The sequence below is a fragment of the Ranitomeya variabilis genome, chromosome 6, assembly GCF_051348905.1.
Source record: "Ranitomeya variabilis isolate aRanVar5 chromosome 6, aRanVar5.hap1, whole genome shotgun sequence".
NCBI lineage: Eukaryota > Metazoa > Chordata > Amphibia > Anura > Dendrobatidae > Ranitomeya > Ranitomeya variabilis.
The window spans coordinates 178,623,794-178,648,779 of NC_135237.1; the positions used below are offsets into that span (position 1 = coordinate 178,623,794).

The 24,986-nt window shown below is 42.2% G+C and overlaps 1 protein-coding gene across 1 annotated transcript in view; it reads right to left on the bottom strand.

The window, feature by feature from the left end:
- BMPER (BMP binding endothelial regulator) overlaps positions 1 to 24,986 on the bottom strand; it is a 492,812-nt gene that overhangs the window by 378,426 nt on the left and 89,400 nt on the right. The window contains exon 3 of the mRNA XM_077269281.1: positions 12,428 to 12,527. Within this exon, the coding sequence (XP_077125396.1) occupies positions 12,428 to 12,527 (100 nt within the window). The remainder of the gene's footprint in view (positions 1 to 12,427; positions 12,528 to 24,986) is intronic.

Sequence of the window (24,986 nt, forward strand, 5' to 3'; positions counted from 1 at the left end):
AGCCACCCCCCACCATCAAGGTGATAAATGGATCCAAACCCTAACCCTAACCCTACCCCTAACCCTAACCCTACCCCTAACCCTAACCCTAGGGATCCTAACCCTAACCCTAACCCTACCTCTAACCCTAACCCTAGGGATCCTAACCCTAACCCTAACCCTAACCCCAACACTAGCTATTTCTATTTATAGTGGGTTTTCTAGATGATTTTGATGATTGGCAGCTGTCACACACTTCTCAGCATGCGTTACAAAAACGCAAACGCAGGAAAAAACGCATGTAAACGCGTCAAAACGCTGCGTTTTTTTTTACCGCATGAGAAAACGCATGCGCCTAAAAAACGCAGCGTTTGCACGCGTTACATGCGTTTTTTTCACCACCTGTGTTTGCGTTTTAAACGCTGCATTTTTTAAATGCAAATGTGAAACTAGCCTAAGAGCAGGCAGCCAAGATCAGAACAGCAGAACAGAGCACAAGGAACATACACTACTGAGCAAAGCTACAATTGGCAATGGTCTGACCATTATTAACTACCTAAACAGTCAGGCAATCACCCAAAAAGAGTGGCACCTGGAGAAACCTCAGCCGGTCCAGATTTGTTGCACTGCTGGACAATCCATAATTTGAATGGGGATAGCCTGGTGCACCCCAGCCCTTGGTTGGGCATCTGGGCTATCCCATTCACATAGATGACAGCCCAGCAGGCCCCTGACATCCATAGGGTGGCTGAGCTGTCATTCACTGTGTCCTTGGGACACTGAGAGTGGCAGAATCGTGACATATAATTAAAAAAGCACTACATCTATATTTTTTATTAAATGTGTGTATTTGCATGTAATGTAGTGTGAGTGTATACCCACTAATCGCCACTCTCTCCCGTGTGTCCAGCACCATGCTTCTCCTCTTCTGAGTGACATCACTACTCTGCACACTAGCTGGGTCATGATGCACTCTATATGACCAGGAAGTGAGTTTTACAATGAAAGTCTATGGAACATTAGTACGAGGCTCTGAATGAAGCTCCGTAGCTTTTCATTGTCATACTGGGTTAACAGTATTTTTGTATAGAATACAAAGGGACAACTCCTTTAACCCCTTTCTGCCAGCTGACGTACTATTCCGTCCTGCTTTAAGGTGGGCTCCGGCGGTGAGCCCACCTTAAAGCCGTGACATGTCAGCTGTTCTGTACAGCTGACATGTGCGCGCAATGAGCGCGAGCGGAATCGCGATCTGCCCGCGCCCATTAACTAGTTAAATGCCACCGTCAAGCGCTGACAGCGGCATTTAACCAGCGCTCCCAGCCGCGCGGCCGGAAGTGCTCGCACCGCTGACCCCGTCTCATGATCGGGGGTCAGCGGTGCATTGCCATAACAACCAGAGGTCTCCTTGAGACCTCTATGGTTGTTGATGGCCGATTGCTTTGAGCGCCACCCTGTGGTCGGCGCTCAAAGTACACCTGGATTTCTGCTACATAGAGTTGATCTGTACTTCACCTCTAGGTAGCAGAGCCAATCGAGTTGTGCATGCTTCTAGCCTCCTATGGAGGCTATTGAAGCATGCCAAAATTTTTAAAAAAAGTGTTTAAAAATATAAAATATAAAAAAAAATAAAAAATATATAAAAGTTCAAATGACCCCCCTTTCGCCCCAATCAAAATAAAACAAGTAAAAAAAAAATCAAACATACACATATTTGGTATCGCCGCGTTCAGAATCGCCCGATATATCAATAAAACAAAGGATTAACCTGACCGCTAAATGGCGTAGCGAGAAAAAAAATCAAAACGCCAAAATTAAGTTTTTTTGGTCGCCGCGACATTGCATTAAAATGCAATAACGGGCGATCAAAAAAATGAATCTACACCAAAATGGTATCATTAAAAACGCCAGATCAGCACGCAAAAAATAAGCCCTCAACCGACCCCTGATCATGAAAATTGGAGACGCTACGGGTATCTGAAAATCGCGCAATTTTTTTTTTTTTTTTCAGCAAACTTTGGAATTTTTTTTCACCACTTAGATAAAAAATAACCTAGACCTGTTAGGTGTCTATGTAATCGTAATGACCTGGAGAATCATAATGGCAGGTTAGTTTTAGCATTTAGTGAACCTAGCAAAAAAGCCAAACAAAAAACAAGTGTGAGATTGCACTTTTTTTGCAATTTCATCACACTTGGAATTTTTTTCCCGTTTTCTGTTACAAGGCATGGTAAAACCAATTGTATCGTTCAAAATTACATCTCGTCCCGCAAAAGATAAGCCCTCACATGGCCATATTGACAGAAAAATAAAAAAGTTATGGCTCTGGGAAGGAGGGGAGCAAAAAACGAAAACGAAAAAACAGAAAAAGCTCCGGGGGCGAAGGGGTTAATGAACATCCTTGCATTTCCCTGTTTACGGTGATTCTATTCTGTTTCATATTGCATAAGAATTCTTCTCTGTGCCTCCTAGAAGATCAATATGCAAATTGCCTCTTCAGAGAAAAAGAGGAGTTAAACTCTATAGCGCCACCTATTGGAAGTAGCGATCCTACATGTCACAATCAACCCCAGAAGATCAGGATCACTCCCTTTCTTGCTCCAACAAACCTCTGTCTGGCTGTAAGACAACTGCCTGCAGCAACATCCTTAGGCTCTGCTACATAGCAATATAGGGGATCTGTGGGAAATTAAGTCCTTGGTTCTATGCAGGTTTTTTCCAATGCAATTTTTTTTTTGTAGGAAAAGCAGCAGAAAATTATTTTTAACAATGCGTTTCCCTGTTTATTTTTGTCATTCTTTTCTAGTTTTAATGTTCTCTCAATGTGGAAAAATTTGGCAAAGGTATACCAAGCTATTCTTTATAAACAAATAAATAAGTAATAATAATAATTCCCAGCATTTAACACTGTACATGTACTGTATCTGCTGTAGTAAAAATGCTTCATAATGCCCCAGGTAAACAAATCCTATGCAGTCAATATTCATATTGGTGTAAAAGACATTTCTAGGATTGGATCTGTATGTTTAGACTTTTGATAAAAGGCAGAGGTCTGCAAATAGATCTATGAAAATGCAACCTCAGTTGAGGTTATTATTTACTACTCTGTGAGGTCAGGAATACTACAGGAACTAATGGAAAATATTATCCATTAAACCAGCACAATGTAAAACATCTGAGACATAATACTTAAGTAGAGATCATTGTGTTTCATGTTTCTTTGCCTTATTTTACAAACCACAGCCTATGTATGTCATGCCATTGCCATTTTGAAAAAAAATCCCTTAAAATAGCTAACATAATTTTTCAGAAAAGAAAGCCATGTATGGAAATAAATGAATTACATTTTCCGTTTTGATGAATTAATTTTTCAGAGCTAAAAAAAATAATGTCACCTAATGTGATAAACTTGACCCAAACAAATATATGCTTGTGGTTATGTATATTTAATTTTCAATGTATTCATTAATTCATATTAGCAATAAAATGTCAATTTCTCCGTAGAAACATTTGCGTATTTAGATTTTTGTCTTCTTTACATAATTTAGGGGGACCAGAAATCAATAATTAATTCATAAATCCATAACTGAAAACAAGTTCTGGCAATGTTCTTGGCGCCCTCTTTCAGAATCAATGCCATTGGTACCATCTGTGTTGTGAATTCTGCTTTTGGGCTCCCTCCGGTGGTTGTAGGTGGTAATGCAGTTGCCCCTGAGTTGCAGTCCTGGTCAGGTGTATCTGCTGATTGCAGTTCTGACTGGGGTATTTAGGCGTGCAGAATTCATTAGTCCTTGCCAGTTGTCCATGGTTGTTGGGAGGTTTTGGTCCTGGTTTGGTTCCTTCTGCCTTCTGCCAAATCAGCAAAGATAAGTGTCTGATTTTGTTTCTGTGGCACACATGCTGTGTGCTTAATAATTCTGTGCTATTCAGTGTTTTTTGTCCAGCTTAGATTGTGTCAGTATTTTCTCAGTCTTGTTGGATTCTCTGGAGTGGCAGATATACATTCCATGTCTTTAGTTAGATTGTGGAACTTTTTGTATTATCTGCTGTGAATATTTTTGGAAGGGTTTTAATACTGACCGCTTAGTATTCTGTCCTATCTTTCCCTATTTAGCTAGAGTGGCCTCTTTTGCTGAACCCTGTTTTCTGCCTGCGTGTGTCTTTCCTCTCCTACTCACAGTCAATATTCGTGGGGGGCTGCCTATCCTTTGGGGTTCTGCTCTGAGGCAAGGTAGTATTCCTATTTCTATCTATAGGGGTATTTAGTCCTCCGGCTGTGTCGAGGTGTCTAGGGTTTGTTAGGCACACCCCACGGCTACTTCTAGTTGCGGTGTTAGTTCAGGTTTTGCGGTCAGTACAGTTTCCACCTACTCCAGAGAAAGTTCATGCGGCTCCAAAGTCACCGGATCATAACAGTACAACTGGCCCACTATGAGTTAAATGCATCTCAGAAGAAGGGAAGAAAGGTGTTGAGTCATTTTTTTTTCTGCAGTTTGCTTTGCCTTTTCTTCCCTCTTTTTCTCTGGGTGGCTAAGGAGTCTTGTGTTAGCATGGATGTTCAGGAATTAGCTTCTCGTATAGACCAGCTTGCTGCTAGGGTACAGGGAAGTTCTGATTATATTGTTCAGACTCCTGTTTTAGAGCCGAAGATTCCTACTCCTGATTTGTTTTTTGGTGACAGGTCCAAATTTTTGAGTTTTAAAAACAACTGTAAACTGCTTTTTGCTTTGAGACCTCGATCCTCTGGGGATTCTATTCAGCAGGATAAAATCATCATTTCCCTGCTGCGTGGTGATCCACAGGATTGGGCATTTTCCCTGGAATCTGGGAATCCGGCTTTGCTTAATGTAGATTCCTTTTTTCAGGCTTTAGGACTATTATATGATGAACCTAATTCTGTGGATCAAGCGGAGAAGACCTTGTTGGCCCTATCTCAGGGTCAAGAGGCGGCAGAATTGTATTGTCAGAAATTTAGAAAATGGTCTGTGTTGACTAAATGGAATGATGATGCTTTGGCGGCAATTTTCAGAAAGGGTCTTTCTGAATCCGTTAAAGATGTTATGGTGGGGTTTCCCACGCCTGTCGGTCTGAGTGATTCTATGCCTTTGGCCATTCAGATTGATCGGCGCTTGCGGGAGCGCAGAACTGTGCGCGCTGTGGCATTGTCCTCAGAGCAGAGTCCTGAGCCAATGCAGTGTGATAGGATTCTGTCTAGGACAGAACGACAAGGACTCAGACGTCAGAATAGGTTGTGTTATTATTGTGGCGACGCTTCTCATGTCATTTCAGTCTGCCCTAAACGGACAAAGAGGATCGCTAGTTCATTTACCATCAGTACTGTACAACCTAAATTTCTGTTATCGGTGTCCTTGATCTGCTCATTGTCATCATTTTCTGTCTTGGCGTTTGTGGATTCAGGCGCCGCTTTGAACTTAATGGACCTTGAGATTGCCAGGCGTTGTGGTTTCCCCTTGCAGCCCTTGCAGAACCTTATTCCTTTAAGGGGCATTGATGCTACACCTTTGGCTAAAAATAAGCCCCAGTTTTGGACACAGGTGACCATGCGCATGGCGCCAGCCCATCAGGAAGATTGTCGATTTCTGGTATTGCATAATTTACATGATGCTATTGTGTTGGGTTTTCCGTGGTTGCAGGTACATAATCCTGTGTTGGATTGGAAGTCTATGTCTGTGACTAGTTGGGGTTGTCAGGGGGTTCATAATGATGTTCCTTTAATGTCCATCTCCTCTTCTTCCTCTTCTGAAATTCCAGAGTTTTTGTCTGATTTTCAGGATGTATTCGATGAGCCCAAGTCCAGTTCTCTTCCACCGCACAGGGACTGTGATTGTGCTATTGATTTGATTCCAGGCTGTAAGTTTCCTAAGGGCCGACTCTTCAACCTGTCTGTGCCTGAACATACCGCTATGCGGAGTTATGTTAAGGAGTCTTTGGAGAAAGGGCATATTCGGCCATCTTCTTCACCGATGGGAGCGGGATTTTTTTTTGTTGCTAAGAAGGATGGCTCCTTGAGACCCTATATTGACTATCGCCTCTTGAATAAGATCACGGTCAAGTTTCAATACCCTTTACCTTTGCTTTCCGATTTGTTTGCTAGGATTAAGGGGGCTAGTTGGTTTACGAAGCTTGACCTTCGGGGGGCGTATAATCTTGTTCGTATTAAGCAGGGTGATGAATGGAAAACTGCGTTCAATACGCCCGAAGGCCATTTTGAATACCTTGTGATGCCGTTCGGGCTCACTAATGCTCCATCTGTTTTTCAATCTTTCATGCATGATATCTTCCGGACTTATATTGATAAATTCTTGATTGTATATTTGGACGATATTTAGATTTTTTCTGATGATTGGGAGTCTCATGTGGAACAGGTCAGGATGGTATTTCAGATCCTTCGTGACAATGCTTTGTTTGTGAAGGGGTCTAAGTGTCTCTTTGGGGTGCAGAAGGTTTCTTTTTTGGGTTTTATTTTTTCTCCTTCATCTATTGAGATGGATCCGGTTAAGGTTCAGGCCATTCATGATTGGATTCAACCCACGTCCGTAAAGAGCCTTCAGAAATTTTTGGGTTTTGCAAATTTTTATCGCCGTTTCATTGCTAACTTTTCCAGCGTGGTTAAACCCTTGACATATTTGATGAAAAAAGGCACTGATGTGGCGAATTGGTCCTCTGCGACTGTTTCTGCCTTTCAGGAGCTTAAACGTCGATTTACTTCTGCTCCGGTATTGCGCCAACCGGATGTTTCCCTTCCGTTTCAGGTTGAGATTGACGCTTCTGAGATTGGCGCAGGGGCCGTTTTGTCCCAGAGGGATCATGTTGGTTCCTTGACGAAACCGTGTGCATTCTTTTCCCGTAAATTTTCGCCTGCTGAACGCAATTATGATGTCGGCAATCGGGAGTTGTTGGCTATGAAGTGGGCATTTGAGGAGTGGCGACATTGGCTTGAGGGAGCTAAGCACCGTATTGTGGTCTTGACTGATCATAAGAATTTGATTTACCTCGAGTCTGCCAAGCGGCTGAATCCTAGACAGGCTCGATGGTCCTTGTTTTTTTCCCATTTTGATTTTGTGGTCTCGTATCTTCCGGGTTCCAAGAATATTAAGGCTGATGCCCTTTCTAGGAGTTTTTTGCCTGATTCTCCTGAGGTCCTTGAACCGGTCGGCATTTTGAAAGAAGGGGTGGTTCTTTCTGCTATTTCCCCTGATTTACGACGGGTTCTTCAGGAATTTCAGGCTGACAGACCTGATCGTTGTTCAGTGGGGAAACTGTTTGCTCCTGACAGATGGACTAGTAGAGTGATTTCTGAGGTTCACTGTTCTGTGTCGGCTGGTCATCCTGGTATTTTTGGTACCAGAGACTTGGTTGGTAGGTCCTTTTGGTGGCCTTCTTTATCACGTGATGTGCGTTCTTTTGTGCAGTCCTGTGGGACTTGTGCGCGGGCCAAGCCTTGTTGTTCCCGTGCTAGTGGGTTGCTTTTGCCATTGCCGGTCCCTGAGTGGCCCTGGACGCATATTTCTATGGATTTTATTTCTGATCTTCCAGTTTCCCAGAGGATGTCGGTTATCTGGGTTGTTTGTGACCGGTTTTCTAAGATGGTTCATTTGGTGCCTTTGCCTAAATTGCCTTCCTCTTCAGATTTAGTTTCGTTGTTTTTTCAGCATGTGGTTCGTTTGCATGGTATTCCGGAGAATATTGTGTCTGACAGAGGTTCCCAGTTTGTTTCTAGGTTTTGGCGGGCCTTTTGTGCTAGGCTGGGCATTGATTTATCTTTTTCCTCTGCATTTCATCCTCAGACAAATGGCCAAACCGAGCGAACTAATCAGACCTTGGAGACTTATTTGAGATGCTTTGTGTCTGCTGATCAGGATGATTGGGTGTCCTTTTTGCCATTGGCCAAGTTTGCCCTTAATAATCGGGCTAGTTCGGCTACTTTGGTTTCGCCTTTTTTTTGTAATTATGGTTTTCATCCTCGTTTTTCTTCTGGGCAGGTTGAGCCTTCTGACTGTCCTGGTGTGGATTCGGTGGTTGACAGGTTGCAGCAGATTTGGGCTCATGTGGTGGACAATTTGGTGTTGTCTCAGGGGTAGGCTCAACGTTTTGCTAACCGTCATCGGTGTGTTGGTTCCCAGCTTCAGGTTGGGGATCTGGTCTGGTTGTCTTCCCGTCATGTTCCTATGAAGGTTTCTTCTCCTAAGTTTAAGCCTCGGTTTATTGGTCCTTATAGGATTTCTGGGATTATTAATCCGGTGTCTTTTCGATTGGCACTTCCGGCCTCTTTTGCTATCCATAATGTCTTCCATAGATCTTTATTGCGGAAATATGTGGTCCCCGTTGTTCCCTCTGTTGATCCTCCGGCCCCTGTGTTGGTTGATGGGGAGTTGGAGTATGTGGTTGAGAAGATTTTGGATTCTCGTTTTTCGAGGCGGAGACTTCAGTATCTTGTCAAATGGAAGGGTTATGGCCAGGAGGATAATTCTTGGGTTTTTGCCTCTGATGTCCATGCTGCTGATTTGGTTCATGCTTTTCATCTGGCTCGTCCTAATCGGCCTGGGGGCTCTGGTGAGGGTTCGGTGACCCCTCCTCAAGGGAGGGGTACTGTTGTGAATTCTGCTTTTGGGCTCCCTACGGTGGTTGTAGGTGGTAATGCAGTTGCCCCTGAGTTGCAGTCTTGGTCAGGTGTATCTGCTGATTGCAGTTCTGACTGCGGTATTTAGTCGTGCAGGATTCATTAGTCCTTGCCAGTTGTCCATTGTTGTTGGGAGGTTTTGGTCCTGGTTTGGTTCCTTCTGCCTTCTGCCAAATCAGCAAAGATAAGTGTCTGGTTTTGTTTCTGTGGCACACATGCTGTGTGCTTAATAATTCTGTGCTATTCAGTGTTTTTTGTCCAGCTTAGATTGTGTCAGTATTTTCTCAGTCTTGTTGGATTCTCTGGAGTGGCAGATATACATTCCATGTCTTTAGTTAGATTGTGGAACTTTTTGTATTATCTGCTGTGGATATTTTTGGAAGGGTTTTAATACTGACCACTTAGTATTCTGTCCTATCTTTCCCTATTTAGCTAGAGTGGCCTCTTTTGCTGAACCCTGTTTTCTGCCTGCGTGTGTCTTTCCTCTCCTACTCACAGTCAATATTCGTGGGGGGCTGCCTATCCTTTGGGGTTCTGCTCTGAGGCAAGGTAGTATTCCTATTTCTATCTATAGGGGTATTTAGTCCTCCGGCTGTGTCGAGGTGTCTAGGGTTTGTTAGGCACACCCCACGGCTACTTCTAGTTGCGGTGTTAGTTCAGGTTTTGCGGTCAGTACAGTTTCCACCTACTCCAGAGAAAGTTCATGCGGCTCCAAAGTCACCGGATCATAACACATCTGCCCGGCATGGGCCAATAACCCAAGCTAAGATGCTAATGAGAGCTGTTGCAATGGGGTGGTATGATGCACTGACTAATACCTCAAACTATATACTGATGAAGTGACAAAAATGTTTCTGGTAAGAAGACAAAACCCTTAGGATTGCCACTCCCTATAGGTGGCACTAAAGGTCAAGTACTCTTCCTCTCTTTGCATATTTAATTTCCCAGAGAAGCATTGCATGACTTTAAGCCTCCTCACACTGGCATGCCAGGCTAGTCATGTCACTCTCCATAAGAAGAAACATTACCCCTTACATCCCACTAAGAAGCCTGTCATACAGCCAAATCAGATCTCATGCTTTGCACTGATGATGGGCAATACCCCAAAACACTGTATCTGCAAAATGAGATTCTGGTTTGGCTTTTATTGTAAGTCATGTGACAAGGATCGATATTGACTTTTAGGATTGCTACTTCCAATCGGTGGCAATAGAGTTCAAGTCCCTTTTCTCTCTTAAGAGGCAATTTACCTACTGAAGTTTGAAAATTGGTGCACAATACCAGACAATCAATGAAACGTTAATACATTTTTCTAAGAGGACAAACCATCAAATAAGTTTATATTGTACTATGTTCCATATATTGTAGCACTTAAGGTCTGACTCCACTGATAATGTACATACTGTACACAACAAGGGGTTAATTGTAGAGATGATCATATGAACTAAAAAGGGACCACATTCTGTATGATGTACATTCTAGAGATGAGTCATCTCATAAGCACAAAGCAGACTAAACCACAAGCTGAATGTATACAGCACTGCAGTCCCCTCCATAGATATTTGCTACTAGGATACCCTTCCCTTCCTCTTCTTTTTTTTTTCTTTTACATTTAACAATTATGCTTGACATGAGAAGTAAACTGTGTGAAGAAACATCTGCCACAAATGGTTTATATAACATTTGATAAATTCATCCTTAGAGACAGATCTGACGGGGGCCAACACAAAACACATAGAATGATGCCAAAGAGACTACTTCCATCACAATTCAATGTGTCTTTCGGACTCTTGGAGGTGCTGAAATCAGGTACTTGTGAATTACAGTAATCCCTAATATAAAGGTAGTGAAATGTTGAAATGTAGTAAGCTCGTTAATTAACACCATTACACTGCGTTAACAGTTCACTCAGGCACTCGAGTGTTAAGCCAGACATATTTCAGCCTATTAGATGCATTGGGTAATACTTTGTGAATGTCAATAAAATATCTCGGTGCATTAAACACTTTGTGCTTACGTTGCACTGAGATCTTGGAATTGTCAAATGTTTCTGGATGTACTATATATCTGTAGGATTAGGAGGGTATGTCACACAAATAATGCTTACATGTGCAGAAACCCCAGGAAGAAATGAACAATCTTTATAAGTTTCCACGACATGTATGGTCACAGCTGATCTATTCCACTGACAGTATCCCTATCTGCTTTATTTTTCTCTGTTGGACTGTGCCCAACTCGTCACTCAGTGAGCACATAGGATACATCTGGCCACACACAATGCAATGTTTCAAGCTAATGCATCAACTGAGCCAAGCTAAGAGGAACTATTGGAAGCCTTCGAAAACCAACAGAAAGCAGTACTCAATATCTAGCAGTCTTTATGACAAAGCAAATCAGATCAGTTGAGATCTTATCATCACTATCCAGACATCAATAACACATTTCCAAGAAGCTTTTACCAATATGAATTGCATTTTTTCTATTTCCCAGAATTGAATACACTGCTATACAGTGATTTTGGTGCCAACGATGACTGGACTATTTTATATTAATTTTATGGTGCTGATTAAGAATATGACTTTGGTTTTGCCAGATAGGCTCTAGTTTCTGAGATATTTAATAGTTAATAAATTAATTACAGTAGAATTCTGACTTAAAAAAGTCACTTTTATAGCATTGTAAGCCTACAAATTGAAATACAAAAAAATTATATGGAATATTTCATTATAAAGACACTGTTTAATAGTCAAAAGATAGACCAAAAAAAAACTATTGCATTTATCCCATGCAATTCACTTTGGGGAAATGCATTATTTTCATGGATGAATTATCTAAAAAACTAGAACCAATTAAGCAAAAGTAATGGGATTTTTAAATCAGAACCCTCAAAATACCCTAAATCCTTTCAGAAAACCTTGGCACTGGAAAAAAGAAATTTTTGTAGACCCGTGTATTGATGTTATGCTGACCTTCATTTTTATAAAAGAGTAATAATAATTAATAACAACAATAATAAATAATGAGAAAAAAGATTAGAATCTTTCCACTATACTTTCTACATGTCCCATTTATTTTTTGCACTGATGAAGGGGAATACCTAGAAACATGTGTATACCAATTGAGATTATGGTTTGTCTTTTATCCTAAGTCATATGGCAAGGCTTGTTACAGGGTCCAGTAGGTGGAACTAGAGTTTAAGTCTTCTTCCTAAATTGCATGGCCTATAAGTCTCCTTACAATTACATATCAGGCATGCTACTCTCCACAAGGAGAAATCTAACTCTTTAGATTCCTTGTTTTGGTTTAGAAATGCTAATTCAAAAATACTGCTGTATGGCATTAATAAAGTTGCAATAATAAAAAAAACCCTTTGGTCCACACCTTAAGTTCAACAACAACTAGTCTGAAACTGTATAATAATTATCGTTGGGTGGGGTACTGCACATCTACTCTTGTTCTAATGGGAGTGGATCTGCAGTACTCTGCTGCAGCAACTATACAGTTTGTGGAGCTGTGCAACTCTGCTAAAAATCTCATCTGGCCGCTGCTGGCACTGGAAACAGATGATAGCTGGGGGGTGCCATAATTCCATCCTAAGGATGGGCCATTAATATCTACGTAGTAGATAACCCCTGTCTTGGTATTGTATAATACATCCTAAGGATGGGCCATTAATATCTACGTAGTAGATAACCCCTGTCTTGGTATTGTATAATACATAGCAGATGGGACTCTCTTGTCAAGCACATCGATATGCAAAATTATGTTTTAAAAATTATTTTAGTTAGATAAAATGAAATACTGCACCTTTACAACGTTCACAGCAAGCTCCTCTCTGCTTTATGACCAGAGCACAATCCTTCGAGACCACCGGGCATTTTTCTCTCTTGCAGGTTACTTCTTGATTCTACAATTACATGAACAAATAGTTTATTCACATAATTTTGCCAAAAAATAAGTAATATTTAATATAAAAACAGATAGATACATAGAGTGGAGCTCTAATAGAAATACATTTAACCATGCACGTGCATCCACCTCTTCATTTCTGACAGTGCAAAATTGAGCCTTGTTCTCAAGATAGATGCTATCTTACAGTTTGTGGCATAGCCTATCCCACCCATTCATGTAACAGATAGAAACACCTCTTTAGCTTAAAAAAAACAAACAAACAGATTTATTAAGGGGAAGAAGTCATTTTATTCATACTGTGAGCGACATGAATTAGAGCCCAGATGCTCAATTGCAGCCAGATATATTTTTCTCTGAAACACTCAGGTGTTCACAGTAAATATATAGGGTGGGCCATTTATATTGATACACCTAAATAAATTGGGAATGGCTGGTGATATCAACTTCCTGTTTGTGGCACATTAGTATATGGGAGGGGGAAACTTTTCAAGATGGGTGGTGACCATGGCAGTGATTTTGAAGTCAGCCATTTTGGATCCAACTTTATTTTTTCAATAGGAAAAGGGTCATGTGACACATCAAACTTACTGAGAATTTCACAAGAAAAACAATGGTGTGCTTGGTTTTAACGCAACTGTATTCTTTCATGAGTTATTTACAAGTTTATGATCACTTATAAAATGCATTCAAAGTGCTGCCCATTGTGTTGGATTGTCAATGCAACCCTCTTCTCCCACTCTTTACACACTGATAGCAACACCGCAGAAGAAATGCTAGCACAGGCTTCCAGTATCCGTTGTTTCAGATGCTGCACATCTCGTATCTTCACAGCATAGACAATTGCCTTCAGATGACCCCAAAGATAAAAGTCTAAGGGGGTCAGATCAGGAGACCTTGGTGGCAATTCAACTGGCCCACAATTACCATTCCACTTTCCAGGAAACTGTTCATGTAGGAATGCTCGGACCTGACACCCAAGATGGTGCACCACTACTTTATGCTAGCATTTCTTCTGCGGTGTTGCTATCAGTGTGTCAACAGTGGAAGAAGAGGGTTGCATTGACAATCCAACACAATGGGTAGCACTTTTAACACATTTTATAAGTGGTCATAAACTTGTAAATAACTCATGAAAAAATAAAGTTACGTTAAAACCATGCAAACCATTGTTTTTCTTGTGAAATTCTCAATAAGTTCGATGTGTCACATAACCCTCTTCCCATTGAAAAAAATAAAGTTGGACAAACAACAAACAGGCAATCCCCACATGTATTCAGGCTGTCTAGCAGCCACAAATCATGCAGCTGTGTAGGCAAAAACTAAATCTCCGAGCACACCAAAATACTCGGAGGATACTCGTGCATGCTCGGGAAAACCCGAGCAACGAGTATACTCGCTCATCACTATTACATGATATAGCCACTTAACATGCTCTAACTGATGAAAGATTATCTTTAATTATTCTATTTATTCAGTCATGCTAGCCTTCTTCAGTGAAGTCCATATATTTTTCTTTGCATAATATTTTTTCAATTGTGACCACAAGCAGGAACAATAAATCTAGCATATCATTTACTAATGCACCTTAAAGTCAACATATTTTTGCAAAGTGTTCAGCCTGTTCCCTACTCTGTTATCATGGCACTGTAATTCATTTTTAAAAGTGACATCTAGCTCTGAATGAAGAATGAAATCAGAACAACACAGCAGTGGAAAGAGTGACATCTCACATGGGAGCAGCAAGAGTTTATTATTTTAGCCGCCTAATTCAATCCTCCTTAGCCCTGAAAAAGGAAATGAAGTTCCGCATTTTCAAGGAAATGTACGATTCATTAACAACCAGAAGACACTTGTATGTACAGGCATCTGACTTTCATGTCTAGAAAAACTCTCACTTATATTCATGTAACAGAAGGATAGATAGATAGATAGATAGATAGATAGATAGATAGATAGATAATAGATGGATAGATAGAGACATAGATAGATGTTAATATTTATTTTATTCATAAGACTGTATTACATTCATCGTCCCTCATAAGTACATTTGACACTAACACTACTCAATGTGATTATGGCCATATGGTTAGTGATTAATAATTATTTGAGAGTCAATATAGATGCAAGTCTGAATAGTTTAGTCCACTAAAACTTTCTGATTAATTACATTGTCATAAAACTAAACACTACAGTTTGAATGTATCATGTAAACTGATGGTAAATCCCTTATCTATATTTGTATCTAAAATCCAGTACTTTAATAGAAAAGTTTGTCTACTACCCAAACTCCCCTTTCTCAATCACTTTATTCCAGTGTATAAAATAAAAATACCTCATACTTACCTTGAATGCTGGTGCTGTTCCTACGACTTTGGTGCCTGGTCTCCTGGGGCACAAGTGACATTGTTACGCCACTCAGCGACCGCTTCATTCTTACTTCCTTCAAAAGAAACTGACTCCCCAAAGAAGTCAGAGCTGCTGCTGCTCTCTGACTTCCTCCCAATGTCAGTTACATCCATAGGAAGTGAGAGTAGAGTGGCTTGGGTTATAGGGTGCAAGACTTATGTGGCATACAGTCACGTCACACGAGCAATGGGAGACCAGACTCCTAAGACACAACAACGGTGCTGACACTGGAGGCAAGTATAGGCTTTTTTATTATATACAAGGAACTAGCTGAAGAGTCCGGCGTTGCCCATGCATAGTAACTAACTGTGGTTAGTTATAACAAATTATAATGATTATCCTCCATCCCATAGTCCAGTGCCCATATACCCATCATACATATCCTCCATCCCATAGTCCCGTGTAAATATACCCATCATACATAACCTCCATCACATAGTCTTGTGCCCATATAACCATCATACACATCCTCCATCCCATAGTCCCATGCCCATATACCCATCATACACATCCTCCATCCCATAGTCCTGTGCCCATATGCCCATCATACACATCCTCCATCCCATAGTCCTGTGCCCATATACCCATCATACATATCCTCCATCCCATAGTCCTGTGCCCATATACCCATCATACACATCCCCCATCCCATAGTTCTATGCCCATATACCCATCATACACATCCTCCATCCCATAGTCCTGTGCCCATATACCCATCATACATATCATCCATCCAATAGTCCCATGCCCATATGCCCATCATACACATCCTCCATCCCATAGTCCTGTGCCCATATACCCATCATACATATCCTCCATCCCATAGTCCCATGCCCATATACCCATCATACATATCCTCCATCCCATAGTCCCGTGCCCATATACCCATCACACATCCTCCATCCCATAGTTCTGTGCCCATATACCCACTATGACATCATCTTCGCCATGGCAACCATTTTGACATTATCGTCGCCATGGCAACCTATTGTGGCATCATCACCATGGCAACCATTATGACATAACATCACCATCGCAAACTATTATGACATCATTGTCGCCATGGCAACCATTATGACATAACATCACCATTGCAACCTATTATGACATCATCGTCGCCATGGCAACCATTATGACACTATCTTTGCCATGGCAACCTTTATGACATCATCATCGCCATGGCAATCATTATGACATCAACAATGATACACACATACATTTTTGTTCACGATAATCGGCCAGTGTAAGTTCAGCTTTACAGGCATGACACTTTGTTCTAGCGATTAGATGGGTACATTGCAGTCAGACCTCTACTGACCAGATATTAATGGTGTAAACTAGAAACATACAACCATTCTGGGACAATGGATAAAAACATAAAAAGAAGGATACTTTCCCTATTTTACTCCATCTACTGCATCTTTCTCCCTTTGCCTGTCTCTTCTCTCTGCGCTATCATTTACTATTTCACGGCCTGCCCATAGCGCTGAACGTGTGTGTGACCGATGCATGTGTTTTATTGTAAGAGTAAATCCCCGACCATATATAATTGTAACCAGATAAATATCGTTATATTCAAGACAACATTCTGAACAGGAAGAAAAAACAACACCTGGTTTATCTTACAAATGAATCCAAAGGAAAACAGTGAAAGCGGTGCAGGAGATTTTGATAACTAACCACCAAGGCACCTAACAATACAAGTCATTGAACAGTCATCCCGTTTATCAAACTGTAGACTATTTCCACATCGCTGCAATGAAATAACATCTGACATATAGACGTATCACCTTCCTTATTTCACTTTTAGTGGTCACAGCAGGAAGGTTGTCAGTTAAAAGCCCAGCGTGAGAGATTTATAATGCAGCTATACATATGCAACAAATGCAAACATTCTGAGTGTGTACATTTTGCACCGGCTTAAATTTCATTGCGTACACAGGTTCTATGCTCTTATGTGCTTTTATGTTTTTCTTTCTCAAAGCACGGAATTGGGCTCAAACAGGATTGGTCATTTGGGAGATTTAAAAAGAAAGACCAGTTACAAATTAAGTCACTAACCCGCAGTTCTGTGAAATAATGTCCATTGGTTCCATTTATTTAACCGCTCAAGCTCATTTACAACAACATTTTCCACCAACTTTCTAATATTTAAATGATCTTTTCATAGTAATATAAATTAATAACAAAGACTCATTAGCCATAGTGACATGCTCCCTTGGTCACAGCTCTGGTCCGTACAGCCACACTTCAGGTTCTGTGCTCCACACAGGATATTTTTCCTGTGTCAGTACATGACTGGAGCAGTGAGTAAAGGGGGCAAGCTGATTATTAATTTTAATAGCTAAGTTGGTCCCTTGTCTATGCATCAAAAACACTTAAATCAATTACTGGACAAGACACATAGCAGCGGGAGGATAGGAAGTCAGAAAATAATACTACATTATCAAATTTAGTATTTAAGATTCATCTAACTGTTAACTCTTTATACAAAAGCTACAGAAAGCTACAATGGCAGCATAGTCACCTAAGGATTATTAACGACAAAGTGCGGCTAAAAGATATCCTAGAAGTGAGCATGCACCATTTTAATCTCTGTGTGTCCAACATTTTGTGCTAATTCATTTCATAGGGGACATTTAGGATGGTAGATAATTGGGAAGTTAGTTTTCTTAAGCAGGTCCGTTCCCAATTATCAGACCTTCTAAATAGGTTAGCAAACACTCGACAAACTAGCAAAATGCTCATTCATCAGGTGCAATAATTTTTAGGCAGGCTTAAAATAATCGTTATTAGCAGCACATCATCCTGTGTAAGCAAGTAATGTGCTGTTAATCACATGGTGTTTTATGGGCACAGAACAATAGTATTTACAATCATTCTGTGCCTATAGGATTCTGGTTGTCCTACAGTCCAGAAAATGATAGCCGATCAGCTTGTATCTAGCCAATTTCAATTTATTTTGTTTGGGTAGTGTAACTGGTCCCTAAAGCCCCTTTCACACATCATTTTTTTGCCATCAGTCACAATCTGTTGGCTTGACGGATCCATCGCAGATTGTGAAAAACTGATGCTACGGATTCATTTTTTCGATGGATCTGACTAGCGGATTTGGCTAAATAAATCGGAGCATGTTCAGTTAAAAAAAATGGAATCCGTCGCCGGATTCCATCAGTTGACGAATCCGGCACCCATAGGCTTCCATTCGAGCAAACGACAGATGGCAACGGATATGTCGCTGTCTGTTTTTTCGACAAACACAAGAAACTTTACTTTGTCCGTTGTCTCTAGCCGCCGGACAAGCAATTTTCGACAGATCCGGTGAATGACGGATGAAATGTGAGGCCATCCATCGCAATACGGCGCTAATACAAGTCTATGAGAAAAAAACGGGGTTGGCGGCATCAGTCACCGGATTCATTTTTTCAAAATTCAACAGATTGCGACTGATAGCAAAAAACTTTATGTGAAAGGGGCCTAAAAGTGGATGTGTGATTTCACAATACAAATGTATTATTGTATAGCTCTCGTAGATAAAAGTCTGCAATCATTTCCTGTGACTGCAGACGTCTGAATCCTTTCAGCTTGTACACCGCACACTGTCAGGATTTTCTGGTGTTTGGTTTGTAAATGGACGATATGCGTACGTCCGGCCACATTCCGAGTACACATGCTATAGCTTGCACATGACTGTATGTATGCCAATCACATACTTGTGGTCCTGTGACCGTGCGCTCTAATTAGCAATATGCGAGAATCCTGACAGCATGCAATGCGCATGAGTTAAGGATTCAGATGTCTGCTGACTTTTATAAAAAAGTGAACCCCTTTAAGAAAAACATTTTATGAGTCCAACTATATTTTAGTATCCGATAGAAAACTAAAAAAATCACATTGAATATTGTGGGGTCTGTTTGGATTCTATTATGTTTCTGTGTTTAGAAGCGAAGAAAAAGTGCATCATGCAGAACTTTTCATTCAGTTCTAAGAACTGACACTGATATTAATTCAGGTTTGTCTGTTCCAAGAACATATGAAAATGTAAGTCATAGAATTCTGATTTGGTGATGTTCTTGTAATAGTCTAATTGTAATACAATATAGATAACACGTTAATAAAACCCATTCTATTCCCCATTTATTGACAGTTGCACCGCGGCTGGCAACAGGAAAATGTGGGAGGTCTTCGCTGTCTGCTGAACAAACTGCCTTACAACAGAACAATTGTTCATGGTTTCTTAGGTTCTTATTAGCATGAGTCATGAGGAAGGAAAATACTGTAAAAATATTGTTTTATGTCATGAAAGATACCTCATATTGTGTGCACCCAAAGAGAATCCTCCAGTATCACAACAGGATTTACAGAGGATCATTTTTATTTGCAACCAGGTGGACAGTGTGTTATTTCCTTGAAAAATATGTTGGAGACATAAGAAACGTAGTGTAGAACATAAGCAGCTGCACAATTCTAAAAACACTGGAATATCTGAAGTGCCAGATACCAGCTGTGCAGCTGGACAAAGCCAATGTGTGGATCCTCTGGAAATATAGATTTGTTGTCACCTGTGCCCACACCCAATCTCCACACTGAGAATATGTATATAAGGCATACAGTCTAATGATAACAGCCATCAATAACACAACAGAGACTGTTACTCTTACTAATAGTTTCTCAGACAAGAAAAAGCCAAATCTCTGGATCTTACCAATTATAGGGGATGCTAATTATTCATACATAAATGATGTAGGATTTTCTTTAAAATTATCTGTTATGTCTTTCACTCTAGGTCTAAATGTGGGGCGATAGAAGAAACAGGAGAGACTCTTGACAGCATAGAACAACACAATAAACACCATATTATCCCTGGAACGATGATGGGTGGATACTAGCGATGAGCTGATCTGACAAAATATGAATTTACCAAATAGAGAGGGTTGTACTGGGAAATTTGATTTTTAGCATAGTTATTCTCTGCAATTGGAATATCCTTTATTATTCATTTGGCCCATATCAGACCTCAGAGCATAATGAATGTAAAATGTAGAAAATAAAAAAAAATACTTATACACACCTTACCTCAGGCCTCTTCGCACTAGGCTGGGACTTCCGGCTTGGAGGAGGCCCAGGCCTTTTCCACCCAAGCATAAATAAGGTCATGATATCACAACATAAGCCGTGACCTTATGAACACCCTTTCCATCCTAGGCAGGGTCTCCTGGCTCTGATGATGCCCAGGGAATCAGCACATAGCAGTGGTCATAAGTAGATGTGCGGAGGGCTAGATGGGCGTGAGAGATGAGCGATATTTTTAATGATCACCACATGGAACCAAATAAATTTTGGTAAAGCAAATGTTTGTAATATTTGAGTAGACTTCAATTTACTTAAAGGGAATCTGTCAAAAATATTTTTGCTATGTAATCTGAAGACAGCAGAAGATAGAAGCTGAGACACAGAGTTGACTGATGTGTCATTTATTACCCTGTGTGATGTTGTTTACTTCTAGTGAAAGTTGTATCACTTGTCAGTAGCATTCCCTGACTAAACTAGTCCAACTCCACCCCACAGTAGTGCAGCGCCCCAGAGTCCTGGTCGTTGCAGTACTGACGCTCCGCCACTAAGGGGAGTGATGGTTACGTCTGATGGCACTTAAGGAGTTCACCTGACCAGGTATCACAGTCACACATTACACTTCACACTCTGGCCTCCAGGGAGAACAAAGGGTTCTATGTATTAGGCCACTCCTCACAATCTGGTAAAACTGGGGGTTGGATAGGAAGTCGTGAAGAAGCTGACTGGGTTTTGCCCAGGCAACATCCTGTGGCAGAGGGTGTTGCGGGGAAGATTCAGGGGGGTCTCTGTCAGGGGTGGGATCCTGACAGTGGCCTAGCGAAAAGGACAGAACGTTACGTCGCGCCTGCACCCGTTGGGGTGGCAACCTGTTATGACCTGGTGGTTAGGAGCACCCGAAGTGACCTGATGGTTAAAACAGAAAATCTGGGACAAGCTCTGAGGAAGTGGTAACTCTACTAACCGCAATCCCTAATCCTATCACACACACTAGAAATAGCCGTGGAGCGTACCTAACTCTCCCTAGACGCCTCTTCACAGCCTAAGAGCTAACTACCCCTAAAGATAGAAATAGTAGCCTACCTTGCCTCAGAGAAATTCCCCAAAGTAAAGTTAGCCCCCACAAATATTAACTGTGAGTTAAGAGGAAAGTGACAAACACAGGAATGAAACAGATTTTAGCAAAGGAGGCCGAATCTTCTCTAGAAAGACAGAGGATAGGAAAGGGAACTATGCGGTCAGTATTAAAAACTACCAAAACCACGCAGAGTGTGCAAAAAGACCTCCACACTGACTCACGGTGTGGAGGTGCAGCTCTGCACCCCCAGAGCTTCCAGCTAGCAAGGAAATATCATAATAGCAGGCTGGACTGAAACATAGCATGTACTGAAAAATATATTCAAAAACCAATGAAAAGCAAATGACTAGCAAGGACTTAGCTTCTGCTGGAGTAGTCAGGTCATCTGAGAATCCCAAGAGAGATCTGAACCAGTACTGAGACATTGACAGCTGGCATGAACTAACGACCTGGGCAGAGTTAAATAGGGAAGCGAGCAGAAGCAATAAACGAGGGCAGCTGAGAAAGCCAACCTCAAAGATCAGCAGTTCCACTCAAAGCCATCACAGGGTGTCCAAGGACAGAACTCACCAAAGTACCATTCACGACCACAGGAGGGAGCCCGAGAACGGAATTCACAACAGCAACCTAAGAAAGGACACAAAGCGAGGTTTATTGTGGAGAAGTGAGAAATGAGATCACAGCACAAAGGAGAATAGAACCAGTAGGACTCTTGCCTTAAGATCGTGGCAACATCCTACTGAGGCGCTTAGCCGGTGGCCGAGACGCCGAGGAAGTATTGGGCTCCAAGCATTACTTCAAACAGCGGCAGGGCAGTTGACTTTAGGTTCGCTGTCTCACCTAAATCACCTAAGCAGACATAGGAGGCAATTGTGGGAGAGGGACGACTCTAGGGTGCCGGAAGAACTCCAGGCCTACCCATCATACGGGTGCGTCCTAGCCAAATCATCTGGGGGACGGAGAAGAACATCAGAATAGATACGAGAGTTGTGAGAAAGAACATCAGAAACAGACACAACAGTTGTGAGGACTATCCCGTGGTGCTCAGCAGGGAGGTACTACAACACACAGGCGCTAGAAGGTAGGCACTGATTTCCACCTGCAAAGGGAACTCTGGATGTGCCTTCGGGCCGGCCAGTCTCAGCCAGCCCTGTTAGCAGTGCTCTGGATTGCGGATCCTGAAGCCTTCAGTAAAGAGGTAAAGAGACTGCAACCCTGTGTCCTCGTTATTCATCACAACTTGCACCACGCATCATCATCACACCTTTCATTGGACGCCCCTTAGCAGGGTCACGGACCGGGTCTAGCAACCGTGACAACCCCAGGACCGAGACAGAGAGGCCCGGTACCGAGTACCGTGCGACCCTGCATCCGGGGGTGCTCCAACTTGGCGTCATGAACAGGATCTACTTAAGCCTGAAGAATCAGGTCATGTGTGCCTTGGAACTGTGTCTGAATTGTGCTTGAACTGTGACTTATTGCAAAGACTGTGTATTGCTATCGCCGCCAAACATTCCCACCAAAATCACCACCATTACAGCGCCACGAGGAGCGCAGAGGAAGAAGGGTGTGCCATGGGAGGAGACTATCAAAGCGGCGCCAAAAGTGGCGACCGCCCCCTCTGACTATTGCTGCAAGATGATGACCTGCCCCGAAGCAGAGGAAAACCGCCCCCTGGAGTGCAATGGTGGGAACCAAGACAAGAAGGAGCCCCACCTCGGAGAAATGGTGGAGCCAGGTGCATGTGCAGCTACCGACCTCGAGACCGCGAAGGTGATCAGCGAGTACCTGAACGACGACGGAGTGATCCCGGATTATCCCCACCGGCCAGAAGTGGGTCCGAACTCACCGCAGCTGAAGGACCTGAACTTCTTGGAGCCGCAGGAGGGGGAGCTGAGTCAACCTATCCCGGACATGGAGCCAGCCGATGGGAAGCAATGGAAGTCGGAGTCGTGCCGGAGGGACGCCTTGGAAGAGCCGCGGTCCGAGCTGCACCCAACTCCAGTGTCCTCGTCAGTGGAACAGATCGGCATCGGTGGAACCACATCAGACGCAGGTATGGAAAGCGCCCCTGCTCTCCCGACCGATCCTGCTCCCATGACTACTCCCTGTCCCGACAATGACCGATTCTTCTGCCCCGAGCTGATAGTGATAACCCCCGATACTATGGAGAAGCTGGTGCCTCCGTTACCGACAACTATGGGGGAACCACTAGATGTAAGCTCGGAGGGGGTGATCTTCCAATGGGATACCCCGAGGATTGGGCCAGACGGGGCCAGGCAGGAGGGCCTCAGCATTGCTGTGCTCACCTGGGAACAGTATAAACAATACTTAATTCTGCACTGGAAGAACCGAAAAGAGACTGAACAAAGTGACCCACCGAAAGTACAAAACCCAAAGACTGCACGCGGTAAGAAGGACTTGGTAAAACAAAACTGTACTAGCCTTTCACCCGAAACGGGGTTGGGGCTCTATACAAGAACCGGGACTGCCGACTGAAATATTCTTTACCAGCTATAATGTGAAGACCCCGTTCCGCAATAGATGCGACAACCAGCTACTATGCAGAGGGGACCAGGTGACCTACACTCGCCATCGGAGTGCGCAGGGGTGGTGCGCTCGAGATGTCCAGCGATGCGAGCCTGCAGTGGCGCCACCTGCTGTCCCGACTACGACTAACCCTGATTTGACCAACTCTACCACTATCACTACGGTGTGCATTATCGCCGCTACTGAACTTGCAACCAAAGCTGACATTCGGATCCAGACGCCGGGTGACATGACCGCATCTGGGAGACCAACCAATGACACCGACCCCGCATCAGCTGAGAACAAAGAACCGCAGCCCTACCGGTCAGGAGGTGTTCGCCACCAGCTGTTGCGGTGTAACCTACTGTAAGAATAGATGTCGGAGCTATGAGAATGTAAATAGTTCTTTGTTTGTCTTCTACTGTTTGCTGCTTTAAACCCGACCAGGGTTATTCTTAAAGGGATCCATTTGTTTACCCGGGATCCCTATTGTTTTTGCTTTTTGTTTTTGTTTTGTTCGTCATTGTTTACAAAGACTGCCGAATCATGGACGGTGAATGGTTCACAAACTGTGTTGTAAATAGTTTGCACCTTCTTAAAGGTGCCCCTTACTGGTTTTACAAAAAGGAGTACTTTTTGAAGAGACTGTTCTTGGATACAGCGCAGAAGTTCTTGACTTTAAACGGACTTGCAGATAGAGAGTCTGCACCACTTCAGAGAGACTTGAGTCCCTCTTAAAGGGAATGTTCATATGTTGCACTTAAGTATAATGTTACTTTGAGAATGTTGAATGATAATAGATAGTGTGTAGTTATTCAAAATAGAAAATGTTTAATGATGTTACTAGAGATTGAGGACAGGAAAGAGTTGAAAGCCGAATTTCAATGAAAGTGAACCCGTAGGGGTTAGTGAGTCCTCCTGGAAACCATAGAGAGATGGTTGATTGATCTTACACTGTGAATAAAGATTAAGCTTGCAAAAAGAAAAGAGGCAGTAGGCCCGGACGAGTAGCCAGGTGGTCCTGCATGTTCCAAAATCAGAGAGTCAAGAGAAAATATTGCATTTAGAAAAGAAATATAAAGACAAAGTTAATTTATATTTTTGAGTTTTATAGTAAGCCTTTAGTGGGTTCAGCCTATACGCCCTTAAAGGAAAAGTTAAATTATTGTTCCAGAATTTGCACTTAGTAGATAGAATACTCGGCTGGGTAAAGATGGTTATTTATAGTCAGTCATTTAATTAGTGTTATTTAAAAAACATTAAATATGTTTCTGCTTGTAACGTTCAAGTGTCCTCACCTCCCATAAAGGGAAGCACTGTTAAATTTACTTGTTCATTGCATTTCAAAATTTTGTATGTCTTTTGCTAACA